Raw genomic sequence first — 21544 nt, 5'->3', positions numbered from 1 at the left:
GCTCTACAATAAAATTATTTTTTTGTCATTTATATATTTTCATTCACTAATCTGTGTATGCGATGAGAGTCCTCGGTAGAATTTCTTTTTAACGCAAAAATCGAGAGGACCCTTCACCAGAGACGTAGAAACGCTACATTGAATTTCAAAGAAGAAGTTCCCTCTGATCACTCCGATTCAGAAAAAATGCAGATACTAGAGAAATCTCTATAGAGACATATAGGTGACCAAGACTGAAGACCTGCACATCATTCAATACCTCTAAGGACTTTATGTTGAGTGGAAGGGCAGATTTGTAAGGCTGTCCAGATTTGCAAATTACATCATGCAAGAGTTACCCGAAAAATTGCAAGAAGCTGATTGGTGTATGTGTCCAGAGAACACTCCGCATCAAGTTTTTAATTTCATTAAGTTTTGTAAAATGATGTTGGAAGGGTTGACCACCGACCTTGCTACGGTTCGGAGGGCCCACATGTCGTAGGCTTTTGTTTGTATTTGAACCTTATTTTGAATTAATGAAAAAAAATTGGTTTTGGGATTCATTTTATGGTATTTTATTGCTTTATTGCTTTGAATGCTTGCGAACAAATGTTGTGACATTTTTGAACTGAATCACTGAAATTAACCAAGAGTTTTGCAAACAAAAAATGCATCCATACATGTATTTTCAAAATAAAATCTCACTCCGTCCTTTTTTCCTTCAGTTTTGCACTGAATCTTCAACATCCATACAATACTCGTGCCTAAGCTCGACAAAAAATGGCTGAACAAGAACAAGAAAGTGCCCGAGTTAGAGCAAAACTAGACGACATTAAGGGAGGCATGTCCTAGATGTGGGAAATGCTTCAAGCCCTGACTGCCAGATTTGAAGCTCCCAAAACGATCGTGATTTCAGAGATCATGGGCCCAACAGTTGAAGTCCAACTTCAGAGGTCCTTACCTTCAACCTTACCTCCATATGATTTTCCATATGACTTTATCCATCGAGCAGAGATCCTGCCTGATTTGGGGCAATCTGTCCAACAAGTTATGCAGTTGTTAGTCTATACCGATGTGTGCCCGATTATCCACACTAGTGCTCCACCAACTGCCTATGCTAGACCTGTTCCATACTTTGATGATGAACACCACCTGTATCAAACTGCTGAATCAACTGTTAGTGATGATGAAGTGAGATTTGAAGACTTCAGAGAAGTGAAGGAAAACATGCAATTCCTTGAGAAAAAATTCCGAGCAATAGAAGGAGACCACATATTTGGCTATGATGCCAAAGAGATATGCCTTGTACCTGGATTGGTAATTCCGACCAAGTTCAAAACTCCGGATTTTGATAAGTACAAGGGCCATACTTTCTCGAATAACCATCTCATTATGTACTACCGTAAAATGGATGCACACGTGGAGGATGACAAACTAATGATCCATTGTTTTCAAGATAGCTTGAGTGGGGCTCCCTCCAAATGGTATTTAAGTCTGGATCAGAGTAGGATCAAATGTTTCCAAGACCTATCAGACGCGTTCATTAAACACTACAAGTACAATATGGACATGACGCATGATAGAAGACATCTGCAAAATATGTTCCAAAAAGATAAAGAATCCTTCAAAGAATATGCTAAAAGATGGAGGAAATTGACTTCTTAAGTGGAACCACCTCTTGCTAAAAGGAACTCGCTGAATTGTTCATTGATACTCCCCAATTCTATGAGAAGATGGTTGAAAGTGCTTCCTTGGGGTTCTTTGAGCTTGTTGCCATATGAGCCCATATTGAATATGGCTTGAGGAATGTTAAGCTTGTAGCTATTATTGGAGCTTCAAATGCTAATCCAAAGAAGTTCTTTGGAGGGTTTCCCAAAGAAGGAAGGTGAGATAAACACAATGTCTAGTTGCTAAGGAAGAGGCCATTCAAGAAGAAAACAACAACCACAGTATTCACAACAGCAGTATGTTCAACAACCTATTACTTATCAACAACCTGTATATCCTTCTCAGTACGTCTAGCAACCGTTCATAACCGTTGTGGCTCCTACTTTTAATCAACAACCTGCTCAAGCTTATCATACAAACTCATATCTCTTACCACTAATATCTCTCATAGATGGAATTACCACTTCATATATATCACCAAACTCCATGAATCCCCCATACATCCCTTTCGCCCCACATTCATCTAGAAATGACGTGAAGAAGAGTGTTGATTGAATCCTCTTTTCCTCCTCACTCTTACGTTTTGGGCTTTCCACACTATCCTAACACGTACACTTTGATTATGCTTTGATTGGTATCTTCTCTTACAATTTTGAACATGCTCCCACCTTCTTTCGTTGACTCTACCGACTCTACATTTCATAATTTTTAAGATGATGCTTAAAAACTAACTAAAAAGCAAGCAAAAGTTGGAGAAAGAGCTAAGCTTCTCTCTAATTTATTATATTTACTTAATATTTTGCAACCTTATCAAAATTGACCAAGACCATAAACACTCTAAAACTATAAGAAGACACTAAAAACTGGTTTTTAAAATTTTATTTTGATAAAACAGAAATATCAAAAGTGAATTTAATTCAAATTTATATCTCTTGTAATATTTTTTGTTTTGCACTTCTTGAATTTGTTTATTCTCATTTCATTTTGTTTTTATTTATAAACCACAAGTACTACACAAAGTCAAATAACAACAAAAAAAAAACATGTGGCGCATTACATCTGCATGCATGCCAAAAACATACTCACTAAATAACAATAGTTGGTTTACTAATTGCTATTAGTACACACTTGGTGTGTGCGCACGATAGTATAGGAAGTTTCCACGAAATTGCCTTCACATCTTTTACGATACAAGATTGACTCAAGATCTTCTTCTTCTCTCATCATCATCATCCAACGCATAATAATAATCTCTCTTTTTTCTTTCTTTCTTCTTCTTCCTCTTTATCTCATCACTAGTGATGCGATCCAATAGAAATCTCTCTAACTTGCAGAGATCTCAGATAGAATCATTCACTCCAAATTATTTTTCTCAAGGTACTTATTTTATTTATTTATTCATCATTTATAGTTCTGATACTGACAGTAGAATCATTTTCTCGCAGTACTGTTTTTTAATCTTTTTCGATGCTTTTTTCTTTGGCAGCGCATTACAGCTATATTTGCTGGTTGAAAGAAGTTGGAGACATGTTTTGGGTAGCAGCTGCAACTGAGGTTCTTTCAACCAGATTATTTTAGGTAAATCGCTTGCATTGTTAATTTACGTTTTTAAAATTAATTACTAAAGAGTAACATTTAGCCATATACACACCCATACATTTGAGGAGCATTTTATGGTAGCAGTTAGAACTTGGTTTATCTGTATTCATAATTGTTGGAATATCCTGGTAGTATAAACAGTCTAAAAAACACATATTTTTAAATTTTATTTTATAATTTAAAATATTGAATAAATCAATAATAAATAATTAATTAGAAATGAAAGATATTTGTTAATATAGTAAAATAACAAAATCTGTGTAATCCTTATTTATTAATGGAACTTTAATATTTTTAAAGAAAATATCATTATGATTAAAAAATTAAATGTTTTAACTAGGTATAATATTGATTATATACATAATGTATTACTAGGTATGTATTCCCATTTTTCATTTTTTTAATTAGATTTCCATATTTTCGTTGAGTTTTGTGTCAAGCAAAAATCTTTTCATTGATTTTAATAGATTACACTCAAAATTTGAGAGGTAAATTTTTTTTTCCTGATAAGTATTCATCCAAACAGCATTTTTTTAGAAACAAGCAAAACAGCGAATTATGTACAATGAATATGATTTTATTGAGTCCCTACATACAATAATGATAAGATATTTTATCTTCAAAAACATAAATATGTTTTTATCAAATTAATATTAGAAATTTATTATTCAAATGATTAAATAGCAAATATCACCATACTTTTAATTGATATAATGACACATTATATAACACACACACATATATATATATATATATATATATATATATATATATATATATATATATATATATATATATATATATATATATATATATATTATTTTAAATTTTACTAAAAAATTGTATACAAAATTGATCACGTTTCATAAAGCACCTATTATTTAAAAATGAATGTGTAATCAATTTTAAATACAAAAATGTAAAATAAAGATCAAATATATAATATACACATTATTATAAAAATAGACATGTTATTAAAATTAAAAAACAACATATTTATTAGTTTTCAATGATTTCTTGAAATAAGAGAGTAAATGATTTAAATTTAAAATAGAGAAAATAATTTCATAAATAAGATAAAATAGAGATAAAATTGTAATTAATTCTTAATATATTTTTGATCCAATAAAATATATTATATTACTTTTTATTACACTTACAAAAAAGAAAAATAAATAAATTTTGGACATAAATTTAACCTAGAAAAGAAAAAGACAAAAGTTAAAACTATATTAAAAAGAGATATATACGAATTCGAATTTTATATCATTTTACATGAAGTTATTCCGATTAATATCAAGATAAAGGTATAAGAGTAAATTTGTTTAAAGTTAAGATAACACTTAACACACATGGATCTTCAATAAAAAATAACACATGAATCAACATTTGACATGATCTCATAAAAAAACATTTGACATGAATATATTTTTGTATATGATACATAAAAACATATTCACATATTATAAAAATTTATTATTATTATTATTATTATTATTATTATTATTATTTAAGTTATACATTAAACATATATTATAATGAAATTAAAATTTAAAAATAAATGAGAGGGAGTGAGATAAATTAACTCATATGTTCGATATATGTTATTTGAGAAAACTATAAGTTTATGATTTAATTTATAACATAAATATTTATATTTATATATCAATGTAAAAAATCCTATAAATCAACCGTTCTTTAAAAAAATAAAAATTATTTTCTAAATTATTATAGATGAAAAAAATTTAGTATGAGTAAGAGTTATTTTAAATGATTGGACAATAAATTTGTAAATAAGCTTGTAGTTATGTTAATATAAATTACAACAACATAATCTATAAAAGTTTGGAAGAAATGCACTAAGTGAAAGAATATTTAATGATGTTTTTTTAAAGATGATATGTTTTTTTTTTATTTAAAAAAATGAAGAGTTTAGCCAAAATCTACATTGTGGCATTGCATGTTGTTCTTTTTTTTATGGAGACAAACTTAATAAGTTTCATTACTCAAAAAAGTTTCAATATAAGAGGCATCACATTAATCAAACTCCTAAATGATAGTACATTTTAAAACATAATCAATGTTGTTCAATATTTCAACACTTTAAAAATTAATAAATACTTTTGTACCAATAAAATAAATAAATAAATACTTTGATCATATTTTTAAACTGCAATATAACCATCATTAAACATAGATAAAATTTTATATCATAATTTAAATCCATCTAATAATTACACACACAATCTTTGAAAATCATAAATAAATAATATTACATTAAAAATAAAATAAAAAATAACATACTATATTTTATTTTGTTGATAACAATATATTCATTAAATATAATTTAAATGTTAAAAAACTATATAAATATATTTGATAAGTAGAATTGCGAATTCAGTTAATCAAATTCAACTTCTTGATATTTAATGCATTTACAGAGAAAAAATAGTTGTTTCAAAGATTTAATTTATTCTCAAAGAACTATTTACCTAGAAAAATAAAGATGAGATATTTATTCAAAAGTGTTTTTATTAAAAAAATATTTAATATTTTCTTAATATTTTTTAAATTGTAGTTTTAATTTATTTTTATAAAACTATATAAATTTTATGAGAATTCACTTTGCAAGTTTTTATATAACTCGCACCCTTTCATCTATTGATATGTCCATATTAGTTTTATCGAAATAAATGAATATTGTATCCTTGAAAGTCCATAATTCAAGTATAGGAGAAGAAGGTGGTAGATATATGATAACAATTTATTATTAGTTTTTTTTCATATAAATATAGAAAGTTTCGAGAAATTATTTTCTTAAAGAACTTTTACGATTAAAAATAATTATTTACAATTTTGTAACAAATATAAATATACTCATATCTGTAACTGAAAATGAAAGCGAGAATGTTATGAATGGCGGTGTATGTGAGATTCTCTAATCCACCAAAACTTAGCGGAAACGGAGCGCTAGTTTTGCATCGCCACACAATATATTAGCACAACAAGGCGCACCTTTTTTTTTTTATTCTTTCTGCCTCTGTTTTTACTTAATTTCTTAATAATCAATAATTAATTAACTAATTTCTAATAATAATATTCTCCCTCCGTTGGTTACTTTTTAAACCATTTATTATTATTATTAACGGAACTAGTGGGCCCCAATGTACGGAGCCATTCATTCATTGATTTAGCTTTTTTTTTTTTGTGATTGAGAAAAAAAAAATTAATTAGTTCTGATTCTTTTGTGGTTGCGCCTGTGCCCTACCATCTCTGTGTGGCACTGGCCTTACCATTTTCATTTCCCACCACGCAGTGACCGTTTTTTCAAATTTCGCCAACCATGACTACCTCCTCCAACGGCCATCTCACCGTTAACATCGCCGCCGGTCACCATGACAACGACGACACCAACAATGCTCCACCTCCTCCCGATAACAACAATAACGACCAGCATGTTAATGACGATGACGACGAAGAACTCATCGATCCTGATGATCCTTTCGATATTACTCAAACTAAGAATGCTTCTCACGAGAGTCTTCGCCGTTGGAGAGTAATAACCTTTCTTTTTCTATCTTATTCTCAATACCTGATTTAATTATTGTGATTCTGTCAATTATGATTATTATTAATTTTGATGCATTACTCAATCTGGCTTTAATTTATGCTTTTTCTTTAACTGCATTTTCTATTTATTATGCATCAATCAATGTGCATTGCTAAATGCTAATTATCTTCAGTTTCTATATTGAGATGCATCCGTTAATGTAAGAGGAAATTGAATTCATATGCCTGTTTAGTGGATAAACAATTTATTTTGCAGCTTATAGCATAAGCTCATGCTTATGAATAAGCTATTTCTATAAGACAAGTTAAGATGAAATCTAACTTTTCTGTTTTCATAATTACTCAAATAAGCCATTCCAAATAGGTTTATACTCAAATTATACACACAGTTTCTATTTTTGATCACTTTTATTTGTTTGAGAATTTGCACATTCTACCTCTCATATCTGGTCAATATCTTGTACAAAATAGAGAGATGTTGGAGAATTTAAACAAACAAACACTCACTCTTATTTTATTTTTAGTATATGTTCGATGAATGTAATGGAGGAGGATAGGTTGAACATATCTTAGGAGGATAGGTTAGTGACATTTCTTAGTGTAATGATCAGTTTGTTGTGACTAATCAGAAACTTGCCATTATGTGATGAGTGTTTTTGTTTTTAATTAAATTAAAAATGAGCGAGAACAAAAGAAATGAATGTGCAAGTTGCGACCATTGAACAACCTGCAAATGCATCCATCAGCTAGGCTTAAAAAATAGAAGACTTACAGAAAAATGTAACTAGTTTGATTTGAAACTTGAGTTAATTTGGATACGAGTGCAATCTCGACGATGAGCATCAAACTCAAATAGAAAGAATGAGAGTTCTGAGATGCCTCTTTGGCGTGGGATTCATATTGGATCAATACTACCGATTCATGTTTTTTTTTTTGGAACTAGTTATGAACTCTGCCATTATCATATTTAATAGTATGTAGAAAATTGCATTTCTGGTTCCCGAGCATTGCATTTAATACTCAAATGCAGTAGAGTTTGTCATGGCCAAATCATCAATGTGTCGGTTTTTAGCATTATTTCGAACCTGAGTTGTGGTTAACTTGTTTAATTTTGGTGAGGAATGTTAGCTTGGTAGCGTTCTTTTCCAAGGCATCTAAACTGAAGTTTCACTCATGTACAGCAAGCAGCACTGGTGCTCAATGCTTCCAGGCGTTTTAGATATACACTGGACTTCAAAGGGGAAGAAGAAAAACAGCAAAAGAAGAGCTTAATTAGAGCCCATGCACAAGTCATAAGAGTAATGTTTCGGAATGCCAAACATGTTATTACCTTTTAAATGTTTTTAACCACCTTTTACTGTTCTAATCAGCAATTAATTGTTCTATCAGGCTGCACTGCTTTTTAGATTGGCTGGTGAACGTGAACTAGGTAACTTATTTTCTTGTCATACTTTTTCTCCCCATCTTTTATTGATTATGATGACTGTCATCTTTGCTTACTGAGAATGTAGAAACTAGAATGAATCATCACTATTAAACCTTTGCCTGCCACCCTGGTAACACATAATTAACAAATCTTGTATTTGTCGCAATTATAAATTTGTAGCATAAAGTTATAAACATCTGCAAGATTAAGAGACGTGAGCCAGAATGGTCAATTGTTGCCACATAATTCAAAAAGAGAAGGGAACAAAAGGAAGTACAGTATTGATTCTTTTAGTTTTCATTGAAGGCATTCACAAGCGAAGATAGGGCCAGATTACCAGTAATGATTAAAATTAAACAGCAAATACATGATCTGATTTACTCTATGTGGAATAGGAAGTTATACTGTTTGTAACATCCTTAGGCGGATATGCAATTTAGAAACATTCTCAGAATTTGGATTGGGCCTAACTCATCCCTACAAAACCGACTTATAAGGTGAGGATTGCACCCACTTATAAAGACACCACATGCCACATCTCTAAGTAATGTGAGATTAAATTCACCCCTTCAAACCCATCAAAATGAAAGTGTTTGGGGGCTACAATTAAGGTAAACCAAATGCCGCAATTAAGGCGACTAGGGGAAGACCGCAATTAAGGCGAAAATTTCAACACCCCCCCTTACACTTGGGCCTCAATGAGCCCAAAGCGTGGACGATGCGGGAAGTCCAACAATGGATCTAGGATATGCTCTCTGATACCATTTAAGAATTTGGGTTTGGCCTAACTCATCCCTACAAAACCGGTTTATAAGGTGAGGATTACCCCCACTTATAAACACAACACATGCCATGTCACAAAGCAATGTGAGACTAAATCCATTCCTTCAAACCCAACACAATGAAAGTGTTGGGGCCTGCAATTAAGGCAAGTCAAATGCCGCAATTAAGGCGACTAGGGGCAAATCGCAATTAAGGCCGAAATTCCAACTAACATGAACAGGAAAATGTTGATTGCTTTTTAGTTTGTGTTATGTGGCAGAAAGAAATTTGGCTGTCGCTTTCAATTAATTATTCCATTATTGGTTTATACAAATTTATAAATCAAACTACACGCGGTTAGAGCTTATGCAGCTGAATTGTTATCTGCATGTGAAGTTACTTATTACGATCTTTCAATTTATATTTTGAATTATTCAGTGATAAGTCCAGAAGCTACACCCCCACATCAAACTTCACTTGGTGACTATGGAGTTGGTCTAGAAGAACTTGCTTCGATGTCTAAAGATCAGAATATTTCTGCTTTACAGCAATTAGGAGGGGTATGCCTACAACATACTCTTTTGTTGCTCACACAGATGTTGCAATAAGTTACTTTGCTAATACAATTTAATGATATCATGCTCAGGTTAAAGGCCTTTCAAATTTACTAAAGTCAAATCCAGATAAAGGAATTAGTGGAGATGATGATGATCTACTGAAAAGGAAAAATGCATTTGGAACTAATACATATCCTCGGAAAAAAGGGAGAAGTTTTTGGGTATGTTCTTGATGTTTATATCATTGTATTTTTGTTCCCAATGGATTCATTAGGAATGTTGGTATTAATTCTCTGTGATTGTTTGCAGAGGTTTTTATGGGAAGCTTGGCAAGATCTGACTCTCATAATATTGATTATAGCAGCTGCAGTGTCATTGGTACTTGGAATAAAAACAGAGGTGTGATCATCACTCAGATTTTCTAACCGTATTATTAATTCTACATTCCATTTACACTAAATGTTCTCTCTACAATTTCTTTGGGCTTCTGACATTACTAAATTTAATCGTCTACTTTATGCATTTTATTCACAAACCCCTCTCTTCTCTATATATGCCTGTTTCTGCATGGTGCTTGGCTCTGAATCTTCAGATTATTCTTTTCATTTCATTTGGGATTGGATAAGTTTGTTGTTTACATTCTACTGACAGTTATAATATTATTCCCGAAGGTTTATCGTTTCTTTCATTTGTAATTCATAGGGTTTGGAGGAAGGATGGTATGATGGGGGAAGCATTGCTTTTGCAGTTTTACTTGTTATTGTAGTAACAGGTACTGCATATAACATTTTTTTAATGATAAATTTACTCCTATCAAAATATTCATAAGTGTGTAGAGGATGGCATGTTAAGATTTGGAAGAACTTCTATTTTCCTTTAAACCTATTCATGTTTTTCTTTGAATTTTCTTTATTAATGACCATAATACAAACCATATCAATTTATTCGTAAGACTGACTGCATTCTCTTACTGTTTATATTGTTATTGTCCAGCTGTCAGTGATTATCGACAATCTCTGCAATTTCAGAATCTGAATGCAGAGAAACAAAATATACAATTAGAGGTGTGTAACACATCTTATTAGAACATAACTTGCTAATCATTGGGAACCTAAGCTAACATAACTATCCTATACTCTGAACTTGTTACAGATCATTAGAAGTGGAAGAACAATTAAAATATCAATATTTGATATTGTTGTTGGTGATGTTATACCCCTTAAAATAGGAGATCAGGTAAGTTTCCACGATATTTTGATTTTGTTCGGAAAGTAAGTGTGTGTTCATTTTTCATCAATTACTCTATCTGTATACTCAGGTTCCTGCCGACGGAGTATTAATCATAGGTCACTCACTTGCAATTGATGAATCTAGTATGACTGGTGAAAGCAAAATTGTACGAATTTGAATACCATGTATTTACAAAATTAATGGTTTTTAATTCTTATGACTTTAAAGTAAATAGTGTTGTGCAGGTTCATAAGGATCACAAAGCACCTTTTTTTATGTCTGGTTGCAAAGTAGCAGATGGAGTTGGTGTTATGCTGGTATAATTTGATAATATTATACTATTTTTTATGAGCAATGCCTTTTGTTGATATAAAAAGAATGAAAAGTGCTAAATGATAATGAATGTATTTTTGCGAAACAACTCACAATGAACAAAGTATGCTGTATTTCTCACTTGCCCATTTAATTTCCTTATTGTTCTTTCTTTTTCTAAGCATCATTATATTAGGTACTTTTAAATGCTTTCATTCAAAGAGATTTCCTAAAATAAAAAAAATTACTGATATAAAATAATTGATTTTAGGGGTTTTGGAATTTTTCCGGTGCCAACTGTTTCTGGAATATTTTGATTTTAGGGGTTTTGATACTATTTTGATTATGCTTCTAGTGGTCTTCAAAGCCCATGTAACAAAATTGCCCCCATCATAAGTCATACTTTATACTTCCATCTGTAGGTAACTGGTGTTGGTATTAATACTGAGTGGGGATTGTTGATGGCAAGTATCTCAGAGGACACTGGAGAAGAGACTCCGTTACAGGTTCCTCCTGCTCCATCCTAATAAAAGAAAATAAAGATTGTTGCTTTAGCAGTATGCTGATGAAACCCACGTGTTAAAACCGCGCTTATTTTTGGTGACGCGTAATAGGTACGTTTAAATGGAGTGGCAACTTTTATCGGTATAGTTGGGCTTAGTGTAGCTGTTTTAGTGCTCGCAGTCCTCTTGGGCAGGTAATCTCAAGTTGTTCTTTTTCGTCAGTTATAACTCATTAAACATGTATTGCATCATCATTGACATGCTGTGTTATGACTATGGAATGGTAGATACTTTTCTGGCCACACAAATGATTTAGATGGAAATCCCGAATTTGTTGCTGGAAGGACTGCCATTAGTCATGCAGTTGATGATGTCATCAAAATTTTTACCATTGCAGTAAGTGCAAGTTTTGAACTGTTTTATACATTTATTTGTTCTTCTCTGTTTAGCAGTTTTTCACTAAATGTAGAGCCATACAGGTCACAATTGTAGTTGTTGCAGTGCCTGAAGGTCTACCTTTGGCTGTTACTTTAACGTAAGTACAAGTGGCTAAGTTACTTCATTATACAATTTAAATGTGGCAAAACTAAACCATTATATTGCTTCTAATCTGTGTAATTTTTTTCCTCTGTTGGTATCATGATAGCTTGGCATATTCAATGCGGAAAATGATGGCAGATAAAGCCTTGGTAAGCACAATTCATTTCTCCAATACATAAGTCCATAGTTTTGTAGTTTTTATGCTAGTTCTAGTTTTAAAACCTAACAAACATAGATTTGCAGGTACGAAGACTGTCAGCCTGCGAAACTATGGGCTCTGCTACTACAATCTGTAGTGATAAGACAGGAACATTAACCTTAAATCAGGTGAGTTTCCTAGTCCAAGACTTGTATCGTCTAAAAGGAGTGATAAATCCCAACTATAATTTACATTTATACAAATTAGTAAAAGCTTCAAGAGTCGTGGCTATAATCTAAGTGTAGGCGGTTTTGGGTTTATAATACATTGGTCGCAATGCATGTATAAAAATTCTGATATTTCCAGAATTCTTAAGAGTATAACTTCAGAGATAAGTCCCTGTTTTTTCTCTTCGGGTTAATGAAGCAAAGTGATATAATTTCCATCTCCCTTAAAAAATTCTAGGCTGCTGTATGGATGCGAGAAGGATACCTTATTTATTGTTAAAGCTAATATGGATAAATAGGGAGAGGGAACTCATATAACAAATCAGTTGTTCAATAAACGGCTTCATTTGTTTGATAGACCCATTGTGCTTGTATTAGGCATACTGTATCTGACAGTTTATACAATTTATCCAAAAGCTAGTAGCCCATTCTGTTGAACTCCCAAGTATCTGTTTCTTTTATTTATTTTATTTATTTATTTTTTAAAATCTTTGAATTATGGAGATATTGTTGTAATTTATTTTATGGCACTTCAGATGACTGTTGTTGAGGCATATGTTGGGAGGAACAATCTAAATCCACCAGATGACTCTTCAAAGTTTCATCCAGAAGCATTATCCCTAATAAATGAAAGCATTGCACAGAATTCCACTGGAAATGTTTTTGTGTCTAAGGTTCGTCTTTATATGCTATTTTAATTACAGTAACTAACTAACTAGGATTCCCTTTTATGTTGTGATATATGGTGCTAAATTAACTCAATGATTTTGATAAGTATCTAAGCACTCGCGCTGCCCTCCCTTAAAAGCTTAGTGATCACAGGAAAAAAAACCAAGTCACTTAAATACTCCAGATAGCATCCCATACTACTTGATATGGGACTTGGAGACTCCATAATACCCAAGTTCCTATCAAAGCACTCCCACCTGAGAGCCAATGTCCTGGCAGCTGCACTCTACTACGCTTTATTCGACTTTTCCCATCATCCATTCCAGAGGGAGCTCTTTCCAAATCACCAGCAACCATCTCTCATACCAATTGATAAGTATCAAAATACTTGGGGAACCCTCCGTTAAAGGCTAGCTATCATGGGGGAAGAACCAAACTAATTAAATAATCGACCAAGCATCCCATAATAATCAATGTTGGACTTGGGCACCCTATAATACCACCCTATAATACCAAGTCCCTAACAGAATTCTTTGCGGTCTTGATTAAAGTTTTGTTTGAAGGGAAACGTTATTTTGTACTCTTCCAATAGACAACTGAATAAAGTCGCATGTGGTGTCTTCATTTATCTTCTAGATGATCTGAAACAAATTCAGTAGTACTGTTAAGAATTTGTATGCCCCAGATATACGAAACCATTCATAAGCCTTCACTTAATAGCTTCAGCTTTTAGGAAAGTTGGTCCATGATATGACATTAGAGCATCCGTCAGTCATGACTAAGTGGTTAATATTTCAATCCTTGCCACCCCAAGTCATCATAATTATGTTGGATTTCAGCTGTTAGCACACAAGGTGAAATGGTTATGTGCATTGTCCATACTACAAGTCTAAAAGGCTTTTATGTGATGATACATGTTAGATATGAGACCAATACAATACCTGATATACACACACTCATCAGACAACAAATTGATTTATTTTTTTGAAATCTTGGTATCCGGCCTTGCGACCGACTAATCTAAGGGGACTAATCCAACCGTCCACTTGCGAGGGCCCCGTTTAAGTCAGAGCTAAGCTCTGTTTGGACTTGGCCCAACACATGAATTGTTTACACCTAGCGGGAATCGAATCTGAGACCTTGAGAGGAACACACTATCAGGACCCAAGCCTTTACCACTAGGCCAACCTCTGAGGGTTACAAATTGACTTTATTGGTTTTTGGTTGAGTCTGCACTGGTCATCTTGGGAATGTTAGTTGCATAAAAGCTGAAAGAAAATTTCTTTATTAACCCATTCTTTCCCTTTTTAACTGTCACCGATGTGGTTTTGGTTTTATGAATATTTTGAACTAGAGCTTTGATATCTAGTTTTTAATCTTTGATTTGATTTGATAGGATGGTGGAGCGGTAGAGGTTTCAGGATCACCAACAGAGAAGGCGATTCTTTCATGGGCAGTCAAGGTACCCTGATTTTTTTCCTGTATTGTTTTCCGGTCAATCTCCCCTCTTAATAGTCTGTTGATTTGGAGCTGAACTCATTTATATATGGCAGTTGGGTATGAATTTTGATCTTACCAGATCTAGTTCGACAGTTCTTCACGTCTTTCCATTCAATTCCGAGAAAAAACGAGGCGGTGTTGCTCTGAAGCTGGTAATCAGTTGATCAAAATATTTACCAATTCATCCTTTCATTCATTGTAGCTTATACTAGTATTGGACATATTCACCCCCTATGCTTTCTATTATTAACTTTCACTTGTGAGCTAAATTAAGTAAAAAGAGTGAATGTTGTTTACTTTGCTATAACGGATACATATCATGTGGATAGGTTACATATGCATTTCATTGATTAATTAATTATTTTAATTTTCCAACAAATTTTCTATGATAATAAGATACAAATTCCAACATTCATGGCAGGCGGACTCTGGAGTGCATATACACTGGAAAGGAGCTGCAGAAATAGTTCTAGGAGCATGTAACCAATATCTTGATTCAAATGGTCATTTGCAATCCATCGAAGAACAGAAGGTTAGTAACAGTAGTTTCAACTTTCAAGTCTGAGGAAGTTTGCTTTTGGAATGACATTCAGTAAACTAAAAATTGAAGATGGAATTTTATTTTTCTATTGATCAATAGCCACTAGAAATAAGAAAAGCGCGTGTAATAACCTTACATCCAAATCACTTTATTCTCATCAATATGATTATGTGTTATTTCAAGTTACTGATGCCAAATTATGCAATTATATATTGGGTAATGTAGCAACTGATAATTCTTCCAAAAATATAACAACTGAAAGCAGTCAGCAGTCTTTTTGGCAATGCCTAATTAATCAGACTTTTTTGTTTAAAACTCTTGCAGGCTTTTTTCAAGGAGGCTATTGATGACATGGCTGCTCGCAGCTTGCGTTGCGTTGCCATTGCATACAGATCATATGAATTAGACCAAATTCCATCTAATGAGGAGGATTTAAACCAATGGTCCTTACCAGAAGATGAGCTTGTTTTGCTTGCTATTGTTGGAATCAAGGTAAAATGAAAGTGTAGGGTTTCCTGTTATATTGCGTTAACTTGATGGGTATCTCATTAGTCATTACATCCATATTATCGACAAATAAGTCGTGGGTTCTGGTCAAAATATTCCTAGTCATAAACCCTTATGTGTGTCTCTGTATTTATATATTCACACACTCACACATATATGTATATGTAATACATGTATGGAGCTGATATTACAAATTATGAGCTTCGGAATTGTGTACTGTGGAGTGAACTTGCTTGGTCCTCATGCTTTCAAGCTAAACCTAAATTCCTTCATCTGAATTAAAACTAATCCGTGTCTTCAGGATCCTTGTCGCCCTAGTGTCAAAGATGCTGTGAGAATATGTACTGAAGCTGGTGTTAAGGTAATATATACGTGTAATATGTTTGATGACTATAGCTTTCCTATTGTTTGATCAGTTAGATATCTTAATATTTATATCCAAATTCCATGGGAAACCAGTAAGCAACAATTTGTAACGTGGTTTCTGAATTTATAATGGCACAAGAGTGCTACTCAAAAATTAATCTAGGGAACCCAACACATAGTATGTTGATGAACTCACAGGTACGTATGGTTACCGGAGACAACCTTCAAACCGCAAAGGCAATAGCTCTGGAGTGTGGGATACTAGCTTCAAATGAAGATGCTGTTGAGCCAAATATAATTGAAGGAAAGGTATTTAGGGAGCTATCTGAACAAGAAAGGGAACAGATTGCCAAGAAAATCACGGTATGCTTCTTCCTTTCTCCCATTTTGATTTCTTTGTTATCTGCATTAATTGCTATTATTCGATAGAGGATGTTTATTCCTCCATTCATACCCTTATTCAAAGGAATGGTGTTAGTGGTAATGTGTAATAACTCCAATTGCATTACATCCTATGCAATTTTCTAATAGTGATTTGCATAATATATAGGTGATGGGCAGGTCTTCTCCTAATGACAAGCTTTTGCTTGTGCAAGCACTACGTAAAGGAGGTGACGTGGTTGCTGTCACAGGAGATGGCACTAATGATGCCCCTGCACTACATGAGGTTTGTCATATTCCTTGGATGCACAATTTTTGACTTTTGAGGACTAAAATAACTTCAAACTTTTTTTTCCTGAATTCTTGCTTACAATCGAACATTTGAACCTGCTAAGTAAGCGTAGATCCCCACTATCGCTGATGCATATAGCACAATTTTGAAATATACAGTAGAGCATCTATAATTGTTTGACGTGCTCCACCCTAAATTTTTTGTCTTAAAGTTGTTCTACATGCAGACATGTATTTCTGTTTGATTTGTCCTTTGGGTTGTCAGTTGCTTTAAAATACTCATGTACACGTGATTCTAGTGGCACTTTTAATTCTTGAATGTAAAACACCAGCATATATGAATTCAAGTTTACAGTTATCAGCATCGACAAACATTCTGAATGGATAAATAACTACAACTGATGATCTAATATTGGGAATACAAGTGAAGGAAGCCGGAAGCTGAGATATTGTTTCAGATTTTCAGTAAACTAACTATTTTCTTCCAAAATCACTACCATACCAATAGCCGTTGGATTTAATAATATATTGTTCCTAGATTTATTCAGCGTATTGTGTTTGGCCAACTTGCTGAAAAGATGTTTGGCCAACTTGCTGAAAAGATGACGAAGGGAGAGAGGAGAAGAGAAAAGGAGAGTGCAAATAAGCCATTTCATTGTGTGCTACTGCTATTCACTTTTTAGGACATTTTTCGGCAAAATGTTTTTTCTTCCATACGAAAGTAGTAAATCATTGTCTCTTTTTTTTTGTGTGGCATTTCTAGCACATATATTTGCAAAAAACATAGTACATAGGTGTGCCCCTGCTTGGTGTTTTGAAATTTCCTCTCCTACCTCTTGCACCTCCATATGTTTGATTGAGTTGTGATATTTCATTCTCCATTATAAAAATAAATTCCTGTGTACACCCTAGTTGATTTTCTGCTTTTCTATTTTGTTTTTAGGCAGATATTGGTCTTTCTATGGGCATACAAGGAACTGAAGTTGCTAAAGAAAGCTCAGATATTATAATCTTGGATGATAACTTTGCATCCGTTGTAAAGGTTAGCATTTTATTTATTGGCTCAACTCTCAAGGTCAAGATGATGACCTTTTTTTGTTTGACATTTGTTAAGAAATGTGGTTGGGCCTAACTCAACTCTATCAACCGGTTGGTAGAGTGAAGACTGTCCCCACTTATAAACACATGTTCACGCCATACATTGTCCGATGTGGGACTCTTAACACCCCCCCTCACGTCCAGGACTGAACATCTGGAGCGTGGAAACAAATGGTGGGTGGTCCGATAACGAAAATCATAGTAGGTGGTCCCCACTTATAAACACATGTTCACGCCATATATTGTCCGATGTGGGACTCTTAACAGCATTGTTTTAATTTCTCCGTTTTTTATTAACATTTACCTCATTTGGCCCTTTCGGCTTAAAGTATTTGGTCATGAGCTTCCCATGGCCGAGAAACCTCCCAATCTACCAGTTCACTGCCCTAAGTGGGCATGATAAGTTTTAGCTTCAATTTGGCTTAAGGATAAATTTATTTTGCCTGTCTAGTAAGATATTTGTTTCATTGTTCACGTAGGTTGTTCGCTGGGGCCGTTCTGTATATGCAAATATTCAGAAATTTATCCAGTTCCAGCTAACTGTCAATGTTGCTGCTCTTGTGATTAATGTTGTGGCTGCAATAAGTTCTGGTGATGTTCCTTTAAATGCAGTACAGGTACTTTTCTTTCTTGTGATTATTTTTTAGTCATGCCTACATTGATGCTCCAAAACCTGAACAGAAGATGGAAAATATGTAACATGACCAAGCTTTCAATGTCACAAAATTGTGGCATTGTTCAAAACAGAAAAACTTCACTACTATTGATTTTAACCCTAAGGTTGCCTTTGCTTGCTGATAAGTGGTAAGACAACTTGACTCTGGTGCTTTGACGGACACAAAATGTACAAATGTAAGGTGTGCAACTCGTGCGGGTTGGGTTTGATTTAAAGGCATCCATGTTATAATAATAGGTGCCACAATGTCTAGAAGTAGCTCTCAAAAGTCTTCAGTTTGGGACAGAACTCGTCACACAGAATTGCATTTAGATTATAGCTCTGATTGTTCTTTGTTGACTATATTTCTCATGCTGTTCAGTAAAAAAGATGTTGAATTGCTCTACGACTGTATCCATTAATATAATTCGGGCTTATAATTTCCAAATGTTAATCGTTATTGGGAACTAAGGCTTTTAAATTAAGTTGGGAAGGGCTGATTGCATTCATCAACAATGAAAGAATAGTTTTATATTTGTTGTTAATGCACCTGCTCTTGGGTACAGCTTTTGTGGGTCAACCTTATCATGGACACACTTGGGGCCCTTGCACTGGCTACTGAACCACCAACAGATCACCTAATGCACAGATCACCGGTTGGTCGAAGGTTTGGATTGACTGGCTTTCTCATTTAGCACTTTAATAGTTATTAAAGTATAATAACACTCTTAATCCTTAAAGCTGTCCTGGGCTGGCACAAATATGCACACTCATGTACACATGGCTGATACTTGGTGGGTGTTTTCAATGTTGATCCATCGTGGGTGTGTTTTTTATCAACAAAAACTTATGGCATTGAAAATACTTGAAAAAGAGCTCCAGTTTCCAAATATCATACATGCTATACCTAAGTGTGCATCATGTAGCCTTGTGCCATTGTATCTTGTTTATTAAGTAAATGAGAAAGTTTTGTTGTTTTTTCTTTCACATTATCAATCAAAGTCTATAAAGTTTACACTAATTTTCCCGAGATTTTTGATAGCTGCGTTTCCTCAAATATGATTTGGATTGAGTTAAAATGCACGTTTTAACTATGGTATTTTCTTGGGCTTTCAGGGAACCTCTTATAACAAATATCATGTGGAGAAACTTGATCGTACAGGTAAAATAGTTTATTTAATGTAGATACTCTAAGATACAAATGGAATCAGAATATGGGGCTCTTTAGGTCCTAGTATTGTCTAGTGATATTATTTGTCAATGCAGGCTCTTTATCAAATCACAGTTCTTCTCGTTCTGAACTTCGCCGGTGAAAGTATTCTACCTAAGCAAGATACTAGAGCCCATGGCTTTCAAGTGAAGAATACTCTGATATTCAATGCATTTGTCATGTGCCAAGTAAGTGGATATTTAGATATTTGGCTGTTCCTTGTGTCAGTGGAACAATTTTTTGTGTGTCCTTGCATGTTTTTACTCTCCTTTGTTTTGTATTTTTTGTGTGGGTTTAATGGACCCTTTTTATGTTCACATCAGTTACTGCCACTTGGGGACTCCTAATTAATTAGTCACTAAATTGTAGAATATAATTCTCCCTTATACTATTACTTTGAATAGTTTTAATGAAATGATTATGATATATAATACAGGAGTTTGTTTGGTACACTTTGGCGATTATGGTTTAAGAAAATAAGCATAGAATTTTGAGTTTGATTTGCAAGAACTGAAATGTTCAATTATTGAGTGTGCGGAAATAGTGGATTGCTATTTCCAACCATCATTTTTCTTTTCTTCCTTTCATTTTGAGAGACTAATGACAGAAACTTCTTGGGGCAATTATACAAATTCATTTGCCAGAGGTTCTTAGTTTTCCTTTCCAACCTACTCTTGCATAACAATTCAACTTACAGGTATTCAACGAGTTCAATGCTCGAAAACCAGATGAAATGAATGTCTTCCGAGGAGTGACTAAGAACCGTCTCTTCATGGGAATTATTGGAGTAACCTTTATACTTCAGGTGAATAGGAAATCTTTTGTTTTTTTGTTCATAAACCTTAATTTTTAACATTTGCATATGCTTTATCACTCTACTCCAAATTGTTAGATAATCATCATCGAGTTCCTTGGAAAGTTCGCCTCAACAGTCAGGCTTCATTGGTCGCTGTGGCTTGCTTCTATTTTAATCGGTCTTGTCAGGTTAGTTTGCAGAACTTCATTAGCATTTGTTAAATTTACAACAGTTTTGGTACTAACAATAAATCACACATTCATGCTTTTGGTATTGTCTAGAATTCAAGACATCTATGCTCCATTTTACAATATTACCATTTTTACTAGATTCTTGCCGCCAACATATTTTAGCTGTCAAACAAACTAATTTTTACTCTTGCTATTTGGCAGTTGGCCTCTTGCTATAGCTGGAAAATTGATTCCAGTTCCCAAAACACCATTGTCGCGTTACTTCACCAAGCCACTCAGGCGATTGAGGAGGTCTCGTTCAGTACAATAGGGAGTCGATCGCATCCAATTCATTTCAAGCTAACGCCTAACAAGTGACAATGCATATTACTACGAGCCCCAATTGTTGAAGTTTTCCTTCTACAATTCGAATACAATGTATATTGATTACACATTCCCAAAGGGATTTAATCATAAAGCAATTGTTACGTGATGCCTTAGCCTTTACCTCTTTCCCCCTTTTATCAATATTTTGGGTTAACTGTACATTGTAATATTTCAAGATATTGTTAGAATTACTTGTTTGTAAATGCTATCAAACTACTTTCCCTACAAGTTACCACATCTCTAACTATAGGAATGAAAACCGGTCGGTTTCGGTTTCCTGTGGAGTCAATTCAGAGATCCGATTTTGACTGAATGGAGTCATAGGTAACCGAAAAATACTTACCCATCACTCGATGACCTGATCCGGACCGCACGCATACATAATATTTGATTCGGTTTTAACGGTTTCGGGTGGGTTTAGGTTCTCTTGTCCACCCCTAATTTTTTATAAGAAAAAAGAA

At 33.6% G+C, this 21544-nt stretch overlaps 1 protein-coding gene across 1 annotated transcript; it reads left to right on the top strand.

Annotated features, from left to right (window-relative positions):
• The first annotated feature begins 2801 nt into the window (after window positions 1-2801).
• LOC127107196 (calcium-transporting ATPase 9, plasma membrane-type) lies at window positions 2802-21189 on the top strand. The gene is made up of 35 exons (XM_051044486.1): window positions 2802-3024; window positions 3134-3225; window positions 6563-6802; window positions 7998-8114; window positions 8206-8245; window positions 9443-9564; window positions 9651-9782; window positions 9871-9960; window positions 10264-10333; window positions 10555-10625; window positions 10714-10797; window positions 10880-10957; window positions 11037-11108; window positions 11526-11609; window positions 11718-11800; window positions 11894-12002; window positions 12086-12141; window positions 12253-12295; window positions 12390-12473; window positions 13049-13186; window positions 14578-14643; window positions 14735-14833; window positions 15103-15213; window positions 15547-15714; window positions 16031-16090; window positions 16294-16458; window positions 16646-16762; window positions 17711-17809; window positions 18345-18482; window positions 19087-19187; window positions 19637-19682; window positions 19787-19918; window positions 20428-20535; window positions 20623-20714; window positions 20919-21189. Exons 3-35 carry the CDS (start codon window positions 6590-6592, stop codon window positions 21025-21027), a joined length of 3297 nt encoding a protein of 1098 aa, XP_050900443.1. The 5' UTR covers window positions 2802-3024; window positions 3134-3225; window positions 6563-6589; the 3' UTR covers window positions 21028-21189.
• Window positions 21190-21544: the final 355 nt, after the last annotated feature.

The sequence above is a fragment of the Lathyrus oleraceus genome, chromosome 7 (assembly GCF_024323335.1).
Source record: "Lathyrus oleraceus cultivar Zhongwan6 chromosome 7, CAAS_Psat_ZW6_1.0, whole genome shotgun sequence".
Lineage (NCBI taxonomy): Eukaryota > Viridiplantae > Streptophyta > Magnoliopsida > Fabales > Fabaceae > Lathyrus > Lathyrus oleraceus.
Note: the sequence above shows the minus strand (reverse complement) of the source record. Positions and strands in the feature narration are given on the sequence as shown.